The sequence below is a fragment of the Glycine soja genome, chromosome 5 (genome assembly GCF_004193775.1).
Source record: "Glycine soja cultivar W05 chromosome 5, ASM419377v2, whole genome shotgun sequence".
NCBI classification, from domain to species: Eukaryota; Viridiplantae; Streptophyta; class Magnoliopsida; order Fabales; family Fabaceae; genus Glycine; species Glycine soja.
Window position 1 is genome coordinate 33,464,319 of NC_041006.1, and position 24,634 is coordinate 33,488,952.

Genomic DNA, 24,634 nt, shown 5'->3' on the forward strand with positions numbered 1-24,634 from the left:
CATAAATGCTAATAACAAACATGGTGCTTCCAGATATCAGCTATGATTGTTAATTAAGATGAGTTGAACAAATTGCAGATACAAGTAACCGTCTAAGCAGACTTCTTAACCACTGTCTTTAGATGTCAAGTGGGGCACCTATAGCCTGGTCTCAATTTTAATCCCACTGAATTATCCTAACTAATCCTATCTAAGAACCTGTATATTATAAATTTGTATTTTATAAGGAAGTGGATAAGTATTTTTGTTTTAGAAGTTTTTATTTAAAATGGGAAATGTTATGGTTGTTGGCCCATGTGATATATATACTGGTCGAAGTTTGAAAATGTTTAGGTGAATAGACTGTCATTTTAACCATAAAGAAATTATACAAAATTATAATTCTCTAAACTATAAAATGTCAACGGGTTGGTTAATGCATGATTTTTCACGCAATCATTTAAAAACGGAAAGTTATCATACCAGACAACAACACACTCATTCATGCCTGGAGTTTTATTCTCGTTCTTAATTGATGTTTATACTTTTTAATTCATTTCAGTTGTTCGCAAGGATAAGGTTTCTTTATATAATATCAGTTGTACTTATATTAATTCAAGCTAACATGTGTGGCATGTTTAAATACAGATGTTCACAGAAGTTCTGGGTGTGCAATCAGTTGCAATTAAATACTAGCAGCTGTGCTGATGTAAACATTAATAAGAGGACAAGTGATGTCTAGCTAACAAGCTCTATTATAATGTCATTGATTATCCCTTCTATTTTAGTTTTTCCTTTGCTGCTGCCCTCTATTTTAGGTTGAGTTGTCATTTTTTAAATTGGATTTTTAAACGTGACCGTGAGATGACAACGTGTTATTAATAAAATGATGTCTAGAAATTTTTTTAATAAAATAATGTTACTAGAAAATTAAATGAAAATGGAAAAGAAATTGCAGCCGAACATTTTTAGTTGTCAGTTGAGAAAGACAAGACAAGGTGTGCAAAGCATGTTTATATATAGAGAGGAAGGATAAAATTATCCAGATAATTTTCATAATTATTTTATTATTTTATAATTTATAATTAAATAATATTTTGTTAAAGTTAATTATTGGATTGAAAGTTAATTTTATATATGAAATTTTTTATATTAATCTAAAACTATTTAATATTTTTTTATATAGATCAAAATTCATGTAATATAATCATTTTTAAATATATTAAAATATGAATTATTTGATTATTTTTTATAATTATTTAATTTTGATAAAATTTAACACAAACGATCTTAATAATATATAAATATAATTCAATAGTTGAATCAATAAAAATTTCTCCTACATACACACACATATTTATATATATAGTTGTCAAAGTTATAAAAATTATGTAATAATTATCAAAATTACACTGATATAATTTGATCATTCCTTATATATATATATATATATATATATATATATATATATATATATATATATATATTAAATAATCTTTTTGATTCCTAAATTTGTAAACCAGTGACAAATTATTTTCTAAATAAATAAAAAATCTGATATAATTATGAGTGTGTGATATAGTTCTGAGTGTGTAAAAAGTACAATAATTATATCATGTATAAATTAATTTTAAAATTTTACAACTTAATATCAAATTGATATTTTAAAATATAACTTAATATCAAACTAATTATTTAATATTATAATTTAATGATATAATAATTTCACAAAAAGACAAAATTATTATACTTTTTCCAAATTGAAGAACTGAATTAGACTTCTCATTTTATTAGATACTAAAATGCTAGTTTTGTCTTAATGCAAAGTGAAAATATTTCTTTTTTTAATAACTATTCATTTTATATAATACTTTTTTTAAGCAGTATCATGTTGCATATTTTTTTAATCTATATATTCAAAATCTGATAAAAATATTATATATCAAACATAAACAAATTAACACACTTGATGATGATCATAATAATAATGAAAGAAAAAGAAAAGGAAAAAAGTAGAATACAAATTTAAAATAATTGATCAAGTGATAAGATTAATTCAAGTTTAAACAAAAACTATAATTAATTTAGTTCAAATAAATTGAAAAAATTAACCAAATTAATTTAACTGATTTTAATTTTAAATTATCAAATTCATTGATTCGATACACACTAGTAATAGAATTTAGTACCAAATAATTTTTCTCATACCCTTAAAACGGGGAATATTTTCGGCTAGGAATTATTTAAAGAAAGACATATATAACGTGTTATAAATTTATAATTATTTATAAGTATATAAACATGCCCTTCAGACAAAATTTCTGCATATATTCTTACATTTTTCTAATTAACCTTAAAAAAAAAAAAACGTTGTCTTGTCAGGACTCTCTACAATAATAATTTTCCAACTACATCGCTTTTGCTTCCCCAGAACTGGCGTAAACCAAAGCCCCCTCTGGCTTTGGTCCTTCGCTAGGGTTCGGGGATTCACCATTTCCCATTTCGTCGCTTCTTATTTACCCCCAGAAATCCCATGATCCTCTTCTCTCGTTTCGACACTTCTCAACTTCTGAGGTACACTTCCTTTAATCTTTAAGCTTTCTTACAAGATGTTCCTGCACATTTTTTTAATTTTTTTTTTCAAGTGGTGGTGAAGTTCTATGATGCTCGACAAGTTTTTAAGGTTGTTTGAGCATATGGGTATCTTTGTTAGAGATCAAGGTTTGACTTTTATTTGAGTTTTGCTAGTTTTTGAATTTGAAGGTGACGAGGGTCATGTTGTTGAAAGTTGGAATCTTTTGTGATTTGGGTTTCGATTTCAGTATTGGGATTTGGTTGATCTGTTTACTCGGATTTATGTTTTGTTGATAGTCTTAAGGTTTTCAATTGGGTATTGGGTGTTAAGCAATTATGTTGGACTGTTGAGGGTATTTTAAATTCCTTGGATTCAGTTACTTATAGGAAGCAAAACTGAAACAGGGAAATTCAATGCAGCTGTTTCTGAGGGGTCTCATGTGATTTCTGTGGTTCTGGTTCGGTTTATCGCTGATCTTGAGGAGGCTTTTGCTGAGGTCTGTGACTCTGTGACAATGCCTTCTACAGAAAATCAGGGCTCTTCGTCGTCGTTTTCCTCGTTTGGCCGTTCCATATTTGGTGCCAGGCAGGAGCAGGTTCATTCTGTGGAAGCAAGTAATGAATCTGATTCCTGTAATTTAGAGCTTGGATTGTTCCAGAAGCATGTTACAGATCGGTTTCAAGTCCTTTCTGCGGCTAGTGATGAGGAATTTCTCTCAATTGATTGGATTCAGAAGCTCCTTGGAGCATTTATCAGCTGCCAAGAGGAATTCAGAGCCATTCTGTTGAATAACAAAGAGCAGGTCACGAAACCCCCCTTTGATCGCATGATTTCTGAATTCTTTGAGAGGTCGGTGAAGGCACTTGACATTTGTAATGCTAGCCGAGATGGGATTGAGAAGATTCGCACATGGCAAAAGCATCTGGAAATTGTGTTTTGTGCCTTGGGTTCGAGTAAGAGAGCATTAACTGAAGGCCATTTCCGGAGGGCAAGAAAGGCACTGATGGATTTAGCATTGGCAACGCTTGATGAAAAAGAATCTGGATCAGTTTTTTCTCAGCGTAATAGGTCTTTTGGGCGACATAACTCAAGCAAGGATCATCACTCCTCATCAGGGCATTCAAGATCGCATTCGTGGAGTGTCTCTCGTTCCTGGTCTGCAGCCAAGCAACTACAATCCATTGCGAATAACCTTGTTTCTCCCCGTGCTACTGAGATTGCTGCAGCAAGTGGGCTTGTGATTCCTGTTTATACAATAAACTGTATTCTCCTGATAGTTTTGTGGACCCTTGTTGCAGCCATTCCTTGTCAGGATAGGGGTCTAAGCATTCATTTTTCAGTCCCGCGGCAATTATCCTGGAGCACTCCCGTTACCGCACTTTATGAACGGATCACAGAGGAGTCAAAGAAGCGAGAGCGCCGAAACTCAAATGGTTTGTTGAAGGAGATATATCAAGTTGAGGTAAGCAGCCGACGCTTGACCGACCTCATAGATTCAGCTCAGTTTCCGTTGGCAAATGACCAGAAAACGGAAGTTGAGCGCGATGTGATGGAGCTAATGAGTGTTTGTGAAGCTTTCAGAAATGGATTGGATCCATTGGAGCGCCAAGTGAGGGAGGTCTTCCGGAAGATAATGGCTTGTCGAACTGAGGGGCTTGATTACCTCGGCACGTCAAGCCATACGGAGCAATGAAAATGGTGGGTTGTTGATGAGCTATCAGATGTACAAATTTGCGGAACTGTGTAGATTTACATCTTACCATCTTTTTTTGAGAGGAGTGACTCAGCAAGATAAGCAGACAAATCTTTTATCACTCTTGCAATGCATTGTATTAAATAATTAATCTCAGTACTTGTGTAAAAAAATTAAAAAAGAATGGTCAGGTTACTTGTTAAATAGTTCATAGTTTCTTTTCTTTATCATATAAAATGGTGTTTTTATTGCACATGCATTTTCTTTAGACTCATATATAAGTAAAAATAACTAATTTCACATTAATTAAAAAGTTAGTTAACATCATTTAATTTTATTAATCTTAAGTAGAAAATAAGATTATTTTTAAAATATCCGTTCATTGGAATTTATTATCATGAATAAAAAATAATCATTAAAAATAGAATTAGAATTAAATAAAGGATATTTTAAGAATGATAGCATTAAAAAGGATAAATTAGTTAAATTTGTTTATATTTAAGTTTAACATAAAAGATTACTTTTTTACTTACATGAGTGGAGAGGGGGGTATTAGTTCATTTTTAATGCATCAGGCATAATTTCAATTAGAAGGAATTTATTTATAATATACAAAAGTTGAGCTCTTTAATATTACGTTGTCACGTCATCAAAAATGATGATATGGAGAAAGAAGAACATTTTTTTATTGAGTAATATTCACGATTCTTCTATTGACTAATACTCACAATCTTGTAAAATCCTATATAGTACATTTCAATTGAGTGATATTCACCTCCAAATGCTCCAATCTTCTGCATTCCCTTCTAAGTACCTATTCTTTATCTTAAGGTTTTTCACATACAACTTCGTCCTCTCTCAGATCTTCGACGCAGAAGAACCTTTTGAAATTCGACTGCTTTATTCATTCGCGTTTCGCTTTCTTCAGATTTTCGTCAATATAGATTTTCATCAATATTAGAGATTCTACGTTCGCGATTATGATGATGATGCTATAGCAACAGTATTTCGTGAAGCATCTTCACATCAAAGACCGGATCGCAGGACTGGCAATCACATATGGCAACCGACGATAAATCTCAATCAGACGGCAGGACCAAATCGCAGGACCTCCAATCACATATGGCAACCAACGATAACCTCAATAAGACGAATTTGGGATTGTGCGAATCTCTTCGCATCAAACTCAGAATCACACAAGACTTTTGATACTAAGTTTTGTTGATTTTTATTTTCACTTTTGTGATATATTTATTTTTCTTATGCGTAGATTTTCCTGTTGTAAAAAATAATTCTACTAAAAAAATTTCAAAAGATAGATGCAAAAATATGAAAAGATGGTAGACATTGCAAAAACACAATATAACTTGGAAAGAAGAAGGAGATTAGCAGATAGGGGCATCCAAATGATGGTATGTAAACAATTTATATTTCTTCATATGCAAATTGTTTTCTGTATTAAATTGAAATTCAAATTTAAATGACAATGATGATTGTTACTTGAAAGATTTATAACATATTTATGGATATATTATAGTGATATATCAATCACTATTTTCTTAAGGGGTACTTAACTATCACTTTCTAATTTTTTTTCCTTCCAGTTTGTGCTGTTTCTGTATTATGAATATCTTGAATTACTCTCATGATTACAATTGCAACTTGACTTACAAAATATGTAGATTAAAAAGGCGTATGAAGATGGTTTCCAACAAAAGAGATATTGGGTCAATGCAACATATGCTGTCTTCTCTTGGTTAGATTTTTATGATACTTTTTACAATTTTTTATATATAAGTTTTCATTGAAAGTTATATATCATTGTCATGATTTTTACTCCAGCTTATTTATTATTAAATGTTAATATGACTGTCATTTCTCCTTAGAGGGTGATTTTTTGGTTCTTTCATCTAATTATGGGGTTTTTATTTTTCCACTCAGCATTGGTTGTAATGTTGGCTGTAATATTGGCTCTTTTTGTTTAATGAACTATGCTTTTGGTCAGATTTTGTGTTGTGAGTGTGAAATCAGCTCATGTTCTTGACCTCATCAAAAGAGAACTTGATGAAGTCAGCAATAGCATAATTAGTGGACTTACTTGCAGCACATGCTGTGTTCTCTTGGTTACATTTTTATTTTAACTCAATTTCATGCCTCTTTAAGGAAAAAACTGGTTGATATTGGATACCTTAATGTAGTCCCAAGCTCACCGTAGATATGATTATGAGAGAGGTTTAAATATTCTACCTGAGGAAAAGCTTCTCAGAACCAAGTGGGAATAGAATCTAAAATCTCCGTGTTAGACATGTCTAAATATTGAAGTTTGTATTGTGACTGAATCCATGATGGAAAGTTGAGACCTAACTTCCACAACCTCATATTTAACTTTGATTACTTGCTCAAAATGTGATCCAAGACATGCAGACTGGTAGAAAAAACCTTTCTTTTGTGGTCATGTGGCTTGCTTATTTTGATCTTAAAATTTTGTTTGCTTCTAACTTTCTAAGCCTCTAGGGACTTTCTCAATCATATCCAATTAATAGAAACTCTAGAAAAGCCTCGATTCTGCTCCAAATATTCCCAATGACTGGCCAACTGAGATAGGTTTTGTGTTGAAGGGCCATCTTTCAATGCATTAGCAGCATAATGTTTTAAATTCATCATTCTTTCACCTATCCCTTTACCTTCTTCCCCTTCCATCAAACACTTTATCACTTTTGCAATTTCCTCCTTTTCCACTATGTCATTCTCATTAAATTTTAGATACATTTTTAGCCTCTATCCTACTTTGAGGCCATCAACTAACATCACTGCATTCATCTTCTGCTCTGCAAAGAGTGACCATGGTTTTAGAGGCACTCCCTCTTGCACACTGCCCCTAATATAAACCATACAGAAACTGACAACCTCTTTCAGATAGTATTAAATAATATAGATTTTTTTTTTTTGAAGACGTATTAAATAAGATAGTATAAGAACCCAAAATTTGTGTTATGACCCTTGATGCTTGCTTCTGATCAAACCAACAATACTTAAGTCCATAAGGTGTAGTTTGACTACTAAAAAAAAATAGACTAACTTTCAGAGATATTTATGTGAAAGAATTTGTAGGTTCTAGACTAACGTTTTCCAGATTAGGATACATCTATGTTAGCTCAACAGTGCAACAGATTTAAGAAATGACAAGCTTCCAAGTCTTTGACAGCAAGCAAATTCAATGCAGAAAAGAGAAAAACGCATGTATGAACTAAAGTGAAGAGGGGAAAACTTCTGAAGTTCTACTATCATGTCCTTATGCTTACAACATGCTGAAGAATTTGTTATTTGGAGTACTTAAAGTGATGAACTAAAAAGTAGGTCCAACAAAAAAATTGACATTGCAGAAAATACGTGCCTATATATATAGAACTAAAATGAACACAGACCCTATATATATTTATTTGACTTTGATTACTTGCTCAAAATGTGATCCAAGACATGCAGACTGGTAGAAAAAACCTTTCTTTTGTGGTCATGTGGCTTGCTTATTTTGATCTTGAAATTTTGTTTGCTTCTAACTTTCTAAGCCTCTAGGGACTTTCTCAATCATATCCAATTAATAGAAACTCTGGAAAAGCCTCAATTCTGCTCCAAATATTCCCAATGACTGGCCAACTGAAATAGGTCGAAGAGCCATCTTTTAATGCATTAGCAGCATAATCTTTTAAATTCATCAAGCCTCAATTTTGCTCCAAATATTCCCAATGACTGGCCAACTGAGATAGGTTTTGTGTTGAAGGGCCATCTTTCAATGCATTAGCAGCATAATCTTTTAAATTCATCATTGTTTCACCTATCCCTTTACCTTCTTCCCCTCCCATTCAACACTTTATCACTTTTGCAATTTCCTCCTTTTCCACTATGTCATTCTCATTAAATTTTAGATGCAGTTTTAGCCTCTATCCTACTTTGAGGCCATCAACTAACATCACTGCATTCATCTTTTGCTCTGCAAAGAGTGACCATGGTATTAGAGGCACTCCCTCTTGCACACTCTCCAAAATCAAGTTCCAATCACAGAGGTAGGCAGCAGTTTTAAAGATGATGAGGCTCATTGGATCATGATCTGCAAAGAGTGAGCATGGTATTAGAGGCACTCCCTCTTGCACACTCTCCAAAATCAAGTTCCAACCACAGAGGTAGGCGGCAGTTTTATAGATGATGAGGCTCATTGGATCATGAGAATTAGTTTATTATATAATTGTGATTGTCTTCCCATTCAACGTTTCACCTAACAATGGTAGGCGACAGTTGTATAACTTGATTCCTTGCTTCTAAATTAGACTGACCCTGATATAGATGAGAACCACACTACAAAGACAAAAGGTTAAGAAAATTAAGCACACAAAATACGGCTAGGTATAAATGTACAAATCAAGATCAATATATAAAACTATCTAAGTAAAACAATTTTCCTAATTCCCACTCAAATATTCCCAATGACTGGCCAATTGAGATAGGTTTTGTGTTGAAAGTAGAAATGTACAAATCAAGATCAAGATATAAAACTATCTAAGTAAAACAATTTTCACAATGACTAGCTAACTGAGATAGGTTCTATGTTGAATGTTTCAATGCATTAGAAGCACAATCTTTTAAATTCCTCATCCTTTCACCTATCCCTTTACCTTCTTCCCCTTCCATTAAACACTCTATCACTTTTGCAATTTCCTCATTTTCCACTATGTCATTCTCATTAAATTTTAGATGCAGTTTTATCCTCTATCCTACTTTGAGGCTATCAACTAACATCACTGCATTCATATTCTGCTCTGCAAAGAGTGGCCAGGCTATTTTAGAGGCACTCCCTCTTGCACACTCTCCAAAATCGAGTTCCAACCACAATGGCTTTGGAACCCTCCAACTCAATTGTGACTAAGGACATGAACCTGAGGTGCCCATGAAGCCACAACCAAACCTTTCTCCTTTGTCCTTTCCAAACACCCACTTGGTAAAAATTTCAAAGGATCCTCATTTTCAGTCTCAAGGTAAGCAGCACTAGCAAAATTACTTGGTGCTCTCAAATGTATACTCCTTGGGGTAATTGTTCTTTGTTAATTGGAGGAAGAAAGATGAAGTCTATGAATGAAGGAAGGGTTTTAAGGTAAGCTTTCGATGATTCTGGGGGTGAACCAAGTGAGGGAGTGATGCAAGTGACATGAAAATTTTGGTGATGCTTCACAAGTTGGTTGCTGAACTCAATTATGGGGACCAAGTGGCTGAAACCAGGACTTGAAATAATAGCTATGTGTGTTGTTTTCGCCATGAAAACAGACTGTAGATGTTTAGCCTACTCACAAATTCGTGAAAGCTGTATATTATGTATGTTATCGAATCCTTAAGAGGTTAATGTGGTTCACCCAAAGTCGTTTGTGTTTTATATATTTTGGCAGGACTCCCATGAACTTTATAAGTTCCTTTAACTAACAAGTTACTTTGATCAAAATAAATTTGATTGGTATATAAGAACCACAATAATAAATTTAATATTTATATACACAACTTGTGAGAAGACACATTAAATGGTCAAAATCATGTTTTAAATAAACAAGTGTAGTCAGTGAAAATTAAATGTTCAGGCACTTTAATGATTTTCACTAAAACTCATATATTATTATTTGGCCTCAACATGAATCATACTAAAATGCAGAAGTTGAACAACGCCGAGCTCATATATAGCTGCTCAATGTTGACAATCAAGGTTTAGAAGGAAACAATTGCTGCATTTGAAAAGGAATTCACTGTTGATTACAAATTCAAGTATGTAACCCTGTCCAAATTAATTTCATTTATTTATTGAATGTGTTTCGATAAACAAAAAATTACGTTTGTTTAAAAGTATATAACAAACAATGGTTAACAAATCATAAAGTTGTTCATGAATAACTTTTCACCATATTAATATAAGATTTTTATTATGATACATTTGTGCACAACGAGGGCCTACCCCCCCCCCCCCCCCCCCCCACACACAAGATTATCCATATTTTTTTAAAAAAAAAAGAAAGATAGGACAATATAATGTTATCAATTTTATTGTATTTAACTGGTAAATTTTATATTTGATTTTATATAAAAACAAAATTGATGATTTATTAAAAATTAAATTTAAATTATTTTTCGTCTATTTTTTTCGGTCCCTCTTTTACTCACATTTTGGATTCCTGACATTTATACTCTTCCAATTGCAAAAAATAATTTTGTTCCTTATTTAGTTAATTCTCAATTTTCTTGGGATTAATCAAGTGGGTACAGGCTAATTTGGAAAAATCCAATACAAATATGAGGTAAAAGATTTAGAAATTCATATAAAAATTATTAAGTTTTCTTATGATTAGAAATTGATACAAATATACATAAAATGTGGTTGTATTAATAACAATCCATAACAATAATTTGTCACATAATTAGAAAACACACCTACGTTTATGGACACATTGATTTTGAACCTACATGAGTGGATTGAATTGCACAAGTAAAAGTGGTGTATTAGGAGGTTTTTGTTTGTAACATTGGATGTTTCTATTTGTGTGTGTATCAATTTTACAACATTAAAAGCTTTGTTTGGTATATTGTATGGAAAATATTTAATTTAAGAAATAATATTGTATTTTATTATGTAAAAATATTATTTTATTATAATGTTTTATGGAATCATTATCAATATAAAATCCTTTACCATCTTAATTGATATTTTACACTTTTAATTAATTTTCTTCTTTTCCAAATATTTTGAGAACTCTTTTTTTGCACCATTGGCAAAATTTCCTGAAGCAAGGTCTAAAAGGAAACAATTGCTCAATTTAAGAAGGTCAAATTCTACTCCCAATATAGGTTCACAATATTCCTGCAATAGTAATGGAAACTACTTAACCATAAATGTTTTAAATTTATACATTGCACTCATTTGTTATTCATATAAATTGTTATGTTAGCAGTGTCACCATTAAAAATTGGGCATGCTTTTTCTTCGATGTCAACTGCTGTGAATCACTCAATTCGACAAAAAGGTTAGTTATATAATTATTATTTTTCATCGTTTTTTTCGGTCCCTCTTTTACTCACATTTTGGATTCCTGGCATTTATACTCTTCTGATTGGAAAAAATAATTTATAATATTTTTGTTCCTTATTTAGTTAAATCTCAATTTTCTTGTGATTAATCAATTGGGTACAGACTAATTTGGCAAAATCCAATCCAAATATGAAGTAAAAGATTTAGAAATTCATATAAAAAAATATTAAGTTTTCTTATGACTAGAAATTGATACAAATATACATAAAATGTGGTTGTATTAATAACAATTCATAACAATAATTTGTCACATAATTAGAAAACATACCTACCTTTATGGACACCTTGATTTTGAACCTACATTGTCCTAAAATATATTTATTCTTGTATATGAGTGGATTGAATAGCACAAGTAAAAGTAGTGTATATTAGGAGGTTTTTATTTGTAACTGAAACATACCGTTTCATTTATATATATATATATATATATATATATATATATATATATATATATATATATATATATATATATATATATATATACACCAATCGAATCCCCCTATTTTCAAATTTTCTCTTCTTTTCCAATGACCCACCCTCATCTCTCAAACCCCATATCTCTTTTTTCCAAATTTTCATCTTTCAAGCTTTTAATCATCTTCTTCCATTGTTTCAAAATTTATCAAGCTTATTGCATCATTGTGTCATTTTCAAGCACGAGAATGTGATTGGAGAAAAAAAAAAAGGAACACCACTCATTTCCTTAAATTTTCTATTTGATCTCTTTAAGGTAAAAATTTATAACTCATCGTATTAAATGAGTATTTTATAGCATTGTTTAGTTATAGGTTGTGTGAAGAGGGTTAGAAAACTAAGTATTAGGAATTATTGTTGTTTCCTCAAAACCTTAGGTTTGCTAAATTTGGGGATTTTATCTAATCTCTTTTTCTCTTATTTTAATGCTTAGATCCTGTGAAAAATACGGTGGTTGATCCTCTCAACAGCATTGGAAGAAGTTGATTGCGTTCTTTTGTGTGGGTAGCTGATCTACTTAGCGACATTTTTTTAAAGTTCTTTTAGGAGAGAAGCAAGTAAACTTCAAAAATATATTCTTTTGTGATCTTTGAAATTTTAGAAGTACTTGAGAATAAAAGAAAAATATTTATTTTCTCTTGATTGGAATTTGTTTTAAGATTTTTGATAAGATATTTAAGAATGAATATTGGATTATAGTTTATTTTATTTATTGTGAGTTTATGACTGATTGTCGTCCGCTACAACGAAGAGATAATGTAGCCTATGAGTCAATTACTCATAGTATATTTATATTTTTTCGTTTGCTGCAACGAAGAGATAATGTAACCTGTGAGCTGAATATTCATAATTCCTAAAGATCTGTTCACTGTAATGAAGAGATAATGCAGTCTACGAGCTAAATGTCGTAATTCTATAATTACTGTTCGCCACAACGAAAAGATAATGTGGTTTATGTGCACATAGTGGAATGAAAGTTTAATTATAAAGTTATTATTCTTGAATACAAGTTTATATGTAGTTCTAAAATTTTCCAAGGGAGTACACAATAGTTTCTAAAAACAAGTTGTATTTATTTTTCTTTATTTAATGTTATTTAAATTCCTTTTGGATGTTAAGACTCGTGCTATGTTACGCTCTCACAAAGTCTTTGTGACTTATCCCCTTATTTTATTTTATTTTATTTTATTTTCTCATATACACAAATAGTGGAATAATTGACTTCCTAGGATTTGCTGACTTACCTAGAAATTTGATTATCTTTTGGTAGACTTCCATTGCGTCTGATGGAGAGTTTTTTTTTTTTGTGACTCCAGTATAATTCAACTATAGAGATAAGGGTAATAATAGATTTAGAGAGAATTCATTTATTTTGAAATTTAAATGATCCTCTCTTATAGATACGTTGATGATGTACTTATGATATTTTGAGACACTTTGATGATTAGTATTTATGACCAACATTGCTATTAGTTGCTATTAGTTGATATATATATATATATATATATATATATATATATATATATATATATATATATATATATATTTGCATGGATATATTATATGTTTTTACAGGTTATAGGTCGTGACAGTGACATTGGATCTTTCCGTATGTGTATCAATTTTACAACATGAAAAGCTTTGTTTGGTATATTGTATGGAAAATATTAAATTTAAGAAATAATATTGTATTTTATTATGTAAAAATATTATTTTATTATAATGTTTTATGGAATCATTATCAATATAAATTCCTCTACCATCTTAATTAATATTTTACACTTTAATATTATTTAATTAATTTTCTTCTTTTCCAAATATTTTGAGAACTCTTTTTTTGCACCATTGGTAAAATTTCCTGAAGCAAGGTCTAAAAGGAAACAATTGCTCAATTTAAGAAGGTCAAATTCTACTCGATATAGGTTCACAATATTCCTGCTATAGTAATGGAAACTACTTAACCATAAATGTTTTAAATTTATACATTGCACTCATTTGTTATTCATATAAATTGTTATGTTGAGTGTCACCATTAAAAATTGGGCATGCTTTTTCTTCAATGTCAATTGTTGTGAATCACTCTATTAGACAAAAAGGTGAGTTATATAATTATTAATTAATTAATATCAATAAATATGATTTAAATGATGTACAATATTATCAAACATTGTTCAAATACATGCATTTTTTATATTTTAAAAAGTATGTTGCTCATCCTTTACGAATTGTCACAATCTTCTTCAATTCCAATGATATTCCATCAGTAAATCACTACAACATATAATAAACACAAGTTAATTTCAATCCTTTGTTTTAGTACGCTCTATTTCTAACAATCTTTGTCTTTCCAACTCTTTTTCCATTTCAGTTGTTCTCTCCCTAATTAATAATTATAAAAATACTTAACTTCCAGTATAATAAATCAAAACAATATATAACAAGCACCAAAATCATCAATAAAGAGCTAAAACCTATCCAATTCTTGCAGAAGATCTGCTTCTCATAAAGCTGCTTCTTCCAAATGTTTTTTAAGACATATCTCTAAGTAGTTTCTTTTACCTACGAGTTAAGATATCTTCTTTAAGTTTGAACTTTTCTCTGGTAACATAATAAGAACAAGTTTTAAACACTTAGCCATATTCCTCAACAACATAAATTGTTAAGATTTCAAAAAAGATAGAAGACTAAACGAAAAGGTAACATTTAGCACATATATACATACACACAAACCTGATAGTAAACCAAGACTAAGCTGCCAATAATTATAATATTTTGCTTTTTTACCTTTTTGGTTGGCAAGGGGAGAGGGATAACAAGATATTTTAACTAAAAATAAGTGACCAAACTTAAAATACGGTGGCATTGTGGACAAAAAAGAAGACAAAAAGGCAAGTAAAATAAAAAATACAGTATCTTAAGAGAGTTACACAGTCAAATTGGATACTACAAATTTCTTAAAAAAATCATAAGCTTTAACATGGAGACAACTTTACCCAGGGGAGATTTATAGAGTGGTTCATACTTAAAGACTGCAAACCCTCTAAATCAAACCATGCAAAAAGAAAACACTTCAAAGATAAAAGTCAAATTGAGTAAATCATGTCTTATCTACAAGGTTTCTACCATTAGCATTCTTTTCCAAGTTGATGTATATTAGTACTTGAAAGAGAAAGTTACAATCACTTACAGGGAACAAATGCAATCTCTAATTTGTTGAAACCTTGAGACATCCTTTTTGTAGGTTGTAAAGTTCAAATTTATAAAAACAAATTTGAAGCAAAGTGGATGATTTTCAGCAACTATAATAGTGAATAAGTTACTACAAGACAGAAAAAACAAATGTACAAAGACTTGGTTACATGTGCGCATGTGCTATACCAGAAATAGAAAGTACTTGGGAAGACCTGGAATCTAATTCCAATCTTTGGAATCCTCCATTCCTCCAATAATGCATGTTCCTTTTGAATAATGTCTAGCTCCAACTCAACCTCCTCAAGCTCCTAGAAAATACTCAACAATATGTAACTAATTAGATAAGTATCAAAATAACAACTGCATTTGGTTAATGACCACACATACCATATCATCTTGATCATTTTCCTTGAGAATAAACCAAAGTATGAGTGAATTGTTGTTAAGTTGCCAAGGACCTATTTCAAATTAAGTAAGTTGAAAAATCATGACATAAAACAATTGTAGAAAATTTGGCTACTATGACCCACCATAATGCATAACAACTAAAAATAGTATAAATGTATGACGAATTTAGATAAATTAGTATAAGTATATTACAACACTTCTTTGCTTATTGAAAAATTATATTTCCAACCAAAAGACATTTTTCACTACATGCACATGAGACTCTAACATGAATCAGAAGTTTTATACACAACAACAGTGCAAATTTAATTGAGCTCGAAGTTTACAAAAGGTTTAAATTTGTTTAGTTGAGTATTAACAAGCATAAAATTACAAATACAAGTAGGCAAATCTACATTATAGAAGGATTTTGTTTGAATGTTGTGTGTTGTATGTTCATTGTTCACATGAGTCTTATTTATAATCATATATTAGGGTAAAACAATATCAATCATTAATACATAAGGGTTAACTCATTGACAAGTATACCAAATTATCGCAAATAGTAAAATATTCGGAAGTTTAAGTGTCGAATTCACAGAAACTTTGTTTGTACTTAGATTGATTTAAACCAAATTTACAAGTAAGAGATGATGAATTTAAAATAGAAGATAAAGAGAGATAGGAGATAAGATAAGGAATTTAAAATAGAAGATAAAGAGAGATAGGAGATAAGATAAAGATTTAAAAGAAAATATAAAAGATTTAAAGATAAAAAAAATAGAAGATAAAATAGATAAAAGATTTAATGATAAGAAAAGTAAAAGATAAAGGTGATGATAAAAAGATAATTCATAATGCAAATATGTTGGGACCTAGCATATCAAAACTACTTATGATGCAATGTTAATGATTTTCTCTATCTAATTATATTCATCTTTCCACCCACATCTACTAAGACACTTTATCTTTGGTTTCCTACATGAAAAGCCTAATTTATCTATTCTTTTCTCCCAAATTTCATTGCAAAGATAAAAATAATAAATTACATTAAGATTAGAGATGCATAAAATAGACTAAATGAATATCAATCTATTTCTAGAAATGATTTTATTTAGATACCCTTTCTCAGTTCTTTAGAAAATAATCATTTTTCAATGCATTATCCCCAAAATATTATATGAATGGTCAGACCATAATAAACAATGAAGTACAAAAAAGAGCAATAGAAACACAATTGCATTAAATAAATAATAAGAAAGAGTTACATTACAAGAGTTGGTCTACCAGGCTCTCAACAATGGGGTTTAGCCTCTAATTACCATGAAAGGTTTTATACTTTAGGGGCTAATATGGATAGAAAAAGAGAGATGGATAAAGGAAGAGAATGGGATAATGGACATAGAAAGAGGATTTCTCCTATTAGAGATGCTCAGGCTTAGGATGTATTTAGAGCTCTGAGTCTCTGTCCCGATGTGTATTTCTCCTTTTCTTCCTACTCTTTTTATAGGCCTAAGGTAGTTTAATCTTCAAACGTCTTCGCGCTTAGCACGGGCTTTCGCGCTAAACGTGCCTTTGGCTTCTTTGTAGGCCTTCTTCACGTTAAGCATAAGCTTGTCGCTAAGCGGAAAAGCGCGTTGGACTGTCTTGTACGTTAAGCGAGTTGTCACATCTTCAACTTTTTTTCAAGGCTTTTTCTTCCAATTTTTACATCAATTTTTCTCCAAAGCACTTGAAATCTTCTTCTTTTAGCTTTTGTAGATAAAAAATTTCAAAGATATTGATTTCTTCATTATTTCATTAAAATCAACAATAAAGTGAAAAAATTGTAATCATTCTTAGTCAAAATTGATTATCAAATTAACTCAAATTTTTCCGTTATCAATAAGAATAAATAAATCAAATCCCTATTTTATGGTAATTACATCCCTAATTTATAGCAATAGCTAGTTACATATTCAAGTATTTAACCAGTGTTATATATGCTATCTAACATATCATAATCAATACATAGAAAGGTAAATTGGTTTATTCATTTAGAGTACATCAACTTGGGTAGGATTGAAGATTACGTGTCAACAAATTTATCAGTAGCTATACACTATTACAAGTTGCATGTATAAATCATTTTGATGCAAACAACATTTCGACTTTCCTGAAAATTGAAAGGATTACATGGTTGTTTTAAGTATATTACATTATTACCTCGACAAAAGATTCACATGTATTAGCAAAGTCTGAGTCATACTGCTTTGAAGAATTTTGAGAAAGTACTTCTTTCAAGGTCTTGCATATAAGCATAATTTAGGAATTCAATATCAGAGAAGAAAAACCAAAATACAAAATTATGCTTTGAACAGGAAAAAGATTTAATTTTTTGTCTAAATTGGCATGAATGACTAATTTCTTTATAAAAGATACCTCTTTGGCCTCATCTCCTTCATCCCTTAATCTACACAGGACTTGACAAGTCCTCTTTTCGAGGTCTCCAAGTTTCCATCTAGAAAAGCAATAGATAACAATATGTAAAATTAAGAGATGTACAATATAATATAGCAAGGATAAAAATTGATATCATCTTTTGTTGACCCTAAAGTTTCAACATTTTCCCATGAGTTTTGAGGGATCTATGAAATAACTTTAGCTAGTGAGTACAAGCAGGCATAAGCACTAAGTGCTAATGAATATCTTCAATTGGTGAGTACATGCAAGTATTGAATAAGAGAGAACTGAAATAGAACCAAATTGAACCTGGTCCTATCAATGGTAGAAGCACCAACTTGTCCTGTAAGTTGTCGCTTCCATGCATATGCAACCACAGTGCCATCTGGACAAACCAGTGGCATATGCAAGCCCCAAAAATCTTTCATCGATCAAACTAATTTGTTGAGAACTTCAAATTCTTCTAGCTCCTTACCTATTAAACCAAAACCACACAAATGTAATCACACAAAAAACGTGGAAGAATCCAATCCAAAACCCTAATTCATGAAACCTAAAAAACAAAAGGAGCGATTGAAAAGGCACACTTACCAAGCGATCGAAGGTCTTGAAGATACTTATGCATGCATGTGTCTTCTTTGAGGAAGACTTGGAGAGGCTTGTAACCTTGATGAGGTTATGTCTTCGCAATGAAGAGCGCTTCGAGGATGACTCATTGACCTATCCGAGCTTGTTCATTGCTTGAGCCACCTGCTTCGATGGTGCCTCAGACGCGGAGCCATCGGAGGACAGAGGAGGAGGAGGAGTGGAGGTCAAAAACGGTGTCGTCGTGGCCTGTTGTTGCTGTTGTGTTTGCTGCATCTGCATTTGCATTTTCTAGTGGCACGCCTACAAAGAAAAGAAAGTGGGTTTTGACCCAGTTAGTATTTTCATACAACTCGAATTGAGCCACCCCTCACCAGCCATAACCCATTAACACAACAAATACACGAACCAATTCGGGCATAAGCAGAAGGTTCTTACCTTCACTGTGATTCAATACTTGCACACAATGATGGCGGCACACGACAGCAGCAAACAGACTTTCTTCAGCAACGATCACGTGACAATGAGAGAGCAAGTTCAACAATGGACAATGAGAGAGCAAAACAAAGAAAAACCAAAAAGAGAGGACGATGAACAATGAGAGAAAGGGTTCGACAGCGGCGCTAGAAACACCTTCAACGACGACATCGGAAATAAGGCGCTAGAGGAGACACGTTTTAGGGTGCAGAAGGTGCATAGGTTTTTGAGTGAGACTCTAATAAAAGGCACAAGCTGAGAATCAAAAGCCAAAATTCGTTACATTCAAAGACAATTTTTTAAAATCGAATGAATACTTTATTTCAACGACAGTTTCCTAAAAAACTGTTGTCGATTTGTGGTTTCAACAACATTTTCATAAAAACTATCTTGAAATGTTACACCACGATTTTGATAAAATCGCACTTGAATAAGTGTTATTAAAACTTATAGTAGTGTTTATCCAAACAAGTCATTAATTTGGTTCAAGTTTCAAAAATAACAAAACAAATTAGATAAACAAAAAATTTGAATTGTTTAAAGTAATAAGATTCTCACATTATTCTTCACAATAATTTCTACAATAAAGAAAGAGACAGGGTGAGAAAAGAAAATAAATTATAGGATAAGATGAATGATGTAATGAAGTCTTGCAAAAGAACGTTACAGAAATCATATTATATATTAATAATTTATATTACATCCCAAGCACTACCTAATGCATTTGCAAGAAATAGAGCAAGATTTTAGTGTAACGCGGAAAACCTTCATTCGCACCAAAACCAGCTAGCTCAAACAGACAATGTAGAACAGTGGAATTGCAAAGCAGTGTACCACAAACAGCAAAAAGAAAGGCGTGGAAATGACAGTGGTTTGTTGAAGACCCCTATGCGGCAAGGCGTGTTCGAGAGAAACCGCTACGTATACATAGCTTTTTGGGAAAGGTCACGTTAATATCCATCACACATTTAGTTTCCAACACCGAATATCACATAACGTAAATAATCTTCACAAAGATTTAGAATCACAGAATGATAATATTAGTAATGATATACGAATAAGTAATGTTAATTACCTCCTACCTCACGTTTTTTTCCTTCTCTAGGCGTGTCTCTTGTGCAAAATGAGAGACACCAATGTCAAACACATGTCAACAAAAACAACACAAGCAAATGCAGACATAGTATAGTCTAGTAAAGTACACTATATGCAACTTTATATAGTTTTCGTGCCGTGTCCATTAGCTAAGTGTGCATTCGGTGAAAATAACAATTTTGTAGGATGCCAAAATCATGATGCAAGTTGCATGTGAACGTTCCTAAATTCGGCAAAGTAAAAATGGTTTGGTGCTACACTACCTTCTAAAAAGATCAATCAGATCCCTCCATGAAACATGCATGCGCAGTATAATTGCTCATTTCCCTTCATCGGTTATAATAATAATACTTTAAATTTGTCTTTTTTAATCTTTTTACATCATTTCCTTGCCCCTTTTACGTATAGTTTGTGTATATATAGGCCTTGCATGTTGCTCAACCCTTCACCAGCTTCAGTGTGCCTGCATGTGATTTAGGGGTTGAATAGCAAGAAACCCAGCCAAGGTTTCTTAACCTAGCAACTCCTAAACCTAATATTGCTCAAAACCTAAAGCAGGCAAAGAGAGGTCATGGCTATTTTCAACGGTCACAATCATTTGGCTTTAGGTTTTGGCATGCTAGGTAAACATATAAGGGTCTTCATCGGTGTCTTTCAGTTGCTACAATTTTCTCTTTTTGTTTTTCCCCCCACAAAAGTTGTTCAAGCAAATGTAATTGCTGCTTCATGATCTTGAATATTCCTGCCTTTTCCCTCCATGTGAATTTTCTTTTCTTTTTCTCCCACCCCTTTCCATTTAAATTTTTAATCCATGAACAACTTTTGCGTTTCATTTCCATCCAACTAATTCCTATAACATCCTTTTTTATTATTCTTTTGAAAGTACGTGATAGGTTTAATTCCAGTAACATAATCATAGTTGAGTTATAATAAGTTGATTTAATTAACAATGTACCTTTAAGAGTAATTGACTAATCATTTTCTCTCTTAACTTTTTTTTTCATGCACAATGTTCTAGCTGTTGCTTTACTATAATCAATTTTAATTAACCTCTTTTATTTCTGCAAAAACCACGAACTTAACATATCCTCCTTTTGATGCGTAGGTAACGTCATTTCATTCATGGTGTACTTGGCACCCCTGTAAGTATCTGAACACAGTGTAACTTCCACCCAATTAAGGGACACGGTTCTTATTTTTCCTTTCAATAAAAATATATATACAACCAGTTTTATTTAATTATTATATTGTAAATACTAAATATGTTTCCCTTTTCTTCCTATTTAATTTGTAGGCCAACATTTTACCGAATATACAAAAAGAAATCCACAGAAGGTTTCCAATCACTGCCTTACCTGGTGGCACTCTTCAGTTCCATGCTTTGGCTATACTATGCCTCACTCAAGCCAGCTGATGCTACTCTCCTCATTACCATTAATTCATTGGGTTGTGTCATTGAGATTGTTTATATTATCATGTTCACAATCTATGCCACCAAAGATGCCCGGGTATATTTTCACCAAATACTTACCCAAATGCTAGAACTTAATTTATTCTCATCAATCATCTAATCAAATTAATAAAATGATAAATATATAGTAGTAATTAACATAATCTTCTATTGGTTAAAATTTATTAAAAATTATTTTTTTAAGAGTACAAAATTACTTAATTACTTGGGTTTCACTCTGTTTAATAAACTTTACTCAAAAAAAAATTAATGTTTAACAAATTTTATTAAATAAATAAGTTATTAAAAAAAGTAGGATGCTACCAATTAATTTTGTTTACAAATTCACTAACACTGATTAGCATTGGTGATTTTTAACTGCAGAACTTAACCGTTAAATTATTTATGGTGATGAACGTGGGTTCCTTCGCCTTGATCTTCCTCGTCACCTACTTTGCTATGCATGGCTCCCTCCGTGTCCAAGTCGTTGGATGGGTTTGTGTATCTATTGCAGTAGGTGTTTTTGCGGCACCTCTCAGCATTGTGGTAAGTAAAAATTCTAAATATTGAGTATTTGAACTCTCATCAGTCCCATCTCCACGAAATTATTATTATTATTATTATTATTATTATTATATATAGTTCAGAATCACTTTAATCTCAATTAATCTTTACTGACACATAATAATTGAGTATTATTAACTCTATTTTGTAAATTAAAAATCTCAATTATATGTCACATAAAAAAATTGATTGAGACCAGAGACGTCTGAAACTAAGTAATAATTTCTCCATTCTAAGCATTTACTTTTACTTGCACTCTTTATCAATTGATTTCTTGATCTGCATGCAGGCTCAGGTTATTCGAACCAAGAATGTGGAGTTTATGCCGTTTAACTTGTCACTTTTCCTCACCATAAGTGCCGTAATGTGGTTTTTCTATGGTCTTTTACTCAAGGACATATGCATTGCTGTAAGTATATACATATACACAACTAATATAGAGTGGTATATAGTTTTAACATTGAAACAATTACATTGACGAGTTTTTGATCATTGCTTTTTGTTTGGTCTTTCATGTGAACAGATCCCGAATATTCTCGGGTTCACATTGGGACTACTTCAGATGCTGCTCTATGCAATTTACCGGAATGGTAAAACCAACAATAAGGAAGTTGTTACAAAGGAGGAGCATGCACTAGAGGCAATGAAAAACGTTGTCGTGGTGAACCCGTTGGGAACGTGTGAAGTGTACCCAGTTATCGGTAAAGAGATCAATAACAATGGACAAGGAATAGAAGGTGCTGAAGAGAAGGAGAAAGGCGTGGAATTAGGCAAGGAATGCCCAGTGTGAAATGGTTTTAATATTATATATATATGCTCAGTGCAATTGTTACAGACAGGAGCACTTCGAATCATATTAGGAAATGGTTTTCTTTACAATATTCATATATAAATATGCGTATACCGTTTATGTCGGTGACTTCTGTTATGTTAAAATCTACAAGTCATATATTATGAATCATGTTCTCTAGCTATCATCAACCATTAATTTAATTTGGATTATAGTTACCTGAATACAACACCAGAAGTGCATCAAGTGGTCTACCGATGGACCTATAATTTTACCTGCTAGCTATAGGAGGTAAGTGCACGTTTAGTAGGTAATTTGATTTTTTAAAAGAAAATAAAATTGCAAATAAATCTCTGAAAAATATATGATAAATAATTATGGTAAAATTGAGATCTTTATTTTCTTCCTGAGATCGAGATCTGTGATTTATCATCAACAAAACACATAAACAGTTACTTTAAATTCTGCTTTAACAAGAATTAATACCTCTGATAATCTCACTTAAAATGGTTTTTAAAAATTAATTTAAATCATTCCAAACTATTAAACCAGTTTAAAAATACCAAAAAATTGAACAAATTGTCAACAAACATTCAAAAATTTGCATTTCTTCATTCCCTTGTCATGCCCTCCACAGTTTAACTCTAGTGTAAACATCTTATATTAGATTTTTTTTAATGAACCAAGCAAAAAATCTTATATTAGAAATTGATATGAGAAAAATGATGTTTTTTATAATATATAGAAAATAATCAATATTAATGTCAGTAATTAATATTAAGAAGCAATAGTATATTAAATATTTCAACTTGTTATTTGTTTTTTTTTTCAAGCTAGATGTTTAGGTTACCGGTAAACAATATAATATAGCTAAGTCGTTCATTATTTTATATTATATCCAATGGTGATAAAATTGTGACTCACCGGTGAACTACTTATTTGGCAGGTTCATCGTAAACATTGTCCATAAATTAATTTTCTTAAAAGCTTAAAGATGTTACGTAAAGGCAATATGTTTTTCATCTATCATATGATTATGCTGGACTAAGAAGTGCATATGCAAAAAATAAGAGAAATTAAAAAAAAAAAAAAAAAACCTTCATTTGCACCAAAAACAGCTAGTTAAATCAGACCGTAAAACAAGATTTTTTCATTGTACATAAAATCATTGATTAAAATTATTTAAATTTTATTTTATCTTTTAAACGTTTTATTATAAAGTAAAGGTTTAAAAGTATTTTTAATTCTGAATAAATTAATTAATTTTGATTTTGGTATCTAATGAAAATATTTTTTTCGATTTTTTAGTCCTTCTAATTTATTTAGTTTTTTTATTTTTGTCTCTATAATATGTAGATCATTTTTTATTAGTTCACATAAATATATTTTAAAGATATTAATACAAAATAAACAAAATATTATAAGGACTAATAAGATATAATATATATATATATATATATATATATATATATATATATATATATATATTTTAGAAAGACTAAAACAAAATAATAATAAAAAAGTAAAAATTTTATTTGACAAAGAACTCAACACAATAAAAAATAAATTATTAGAAATCTAAACTAAAATTTGTTAATTTATTAGAGTCCAAAAATATATGAGTCTAAAGTAAAATTATCATAATTAAGACGTCAAAATACAACTAAGTGATAGGATATATAGATGAACGTGTGAAAATAATAGAGAAATCTCTTATATCAATAGTAATTAGTGTTTTTGGTCACTATGAAAATAGTGGGAAGTATCTACTAGTTTTAGTAATGACTAATTTCCGCCGAAGAATATTATTGGTCACC

General features: G+C 31.0%; 2 protein-coding genes and 1 pseudogene across 4 annotated transcripts; 2 read left to right on the top strand and 1 right to left on the bottom strand.

Annotated features, from left to right (window-relative positions):
- Positions 1-2,345: 2,345 nt before the first annotated feature.
- On the top strand, positions 2,346-4,500 carry LOC114412604. Of its 3 annotated transcripts, none has more exons than XM_028376557.1 (2): positions 2,346-2,553; positions 2,959-4,500. In XM_028376557.1, the coding sequence occupies exon 2, from the start codon at positions 3,069-3,071 to the stop codon at positions 4,245-4,247; it is 1,179 nt and encodes a 392-aa protein (XP_028232358.1). In that variant the 5' UTR covers positions 2,346-2,553; positions 2,959-3,068; the 3' UTR covers positions 4,248-4,500. The 3 variants fall into 3 exon arrangements, with proteins under 3 accessions (XP_028232358.1, XP_028232359.1, XP_028232360.1); XM_028376558.1 differs by having other exon boundaries at positions 2,931-4,458; XM_028376559.1 differs by having other exon boundaries at positions 2,974-4,458.
- Positions 4,501-6,773: 2,273 nt separating this feature from the next.
- Positions 6,774-11,917, bottom strand: LOC114411325 (annotated as a pseudogene).
- An 8,545-nt stretch (positions 11,918-20,462) lies between these two features.
- Positions 20,463-23,020, top strand: LOC114412606 (bidirectional sugar transporter N3-like). Its single transcript, XM_028376560.1, has 6 exons — positions 20,463-20,636; positions 21,119-21,155; positions 21,308-21,521; positions 21,848-22,009; positions 22,317-22,436; positions 22,551-23,020. The coding sequence occupies exons 1-6, from the start codon at positions 20,585-20,587 to the stop codon at positions 22,815-22,817; spliced, it is 852 nt and encodes a 283-aa protein (XP_028232361.1). The 5' UTR covers positions 20,463-20,584; the 3' UTR covers positions 22,818-23,020.
- The last annotated feature ends 1,614 nt before the right edge of the window (positions 23,021-24,634 follow it).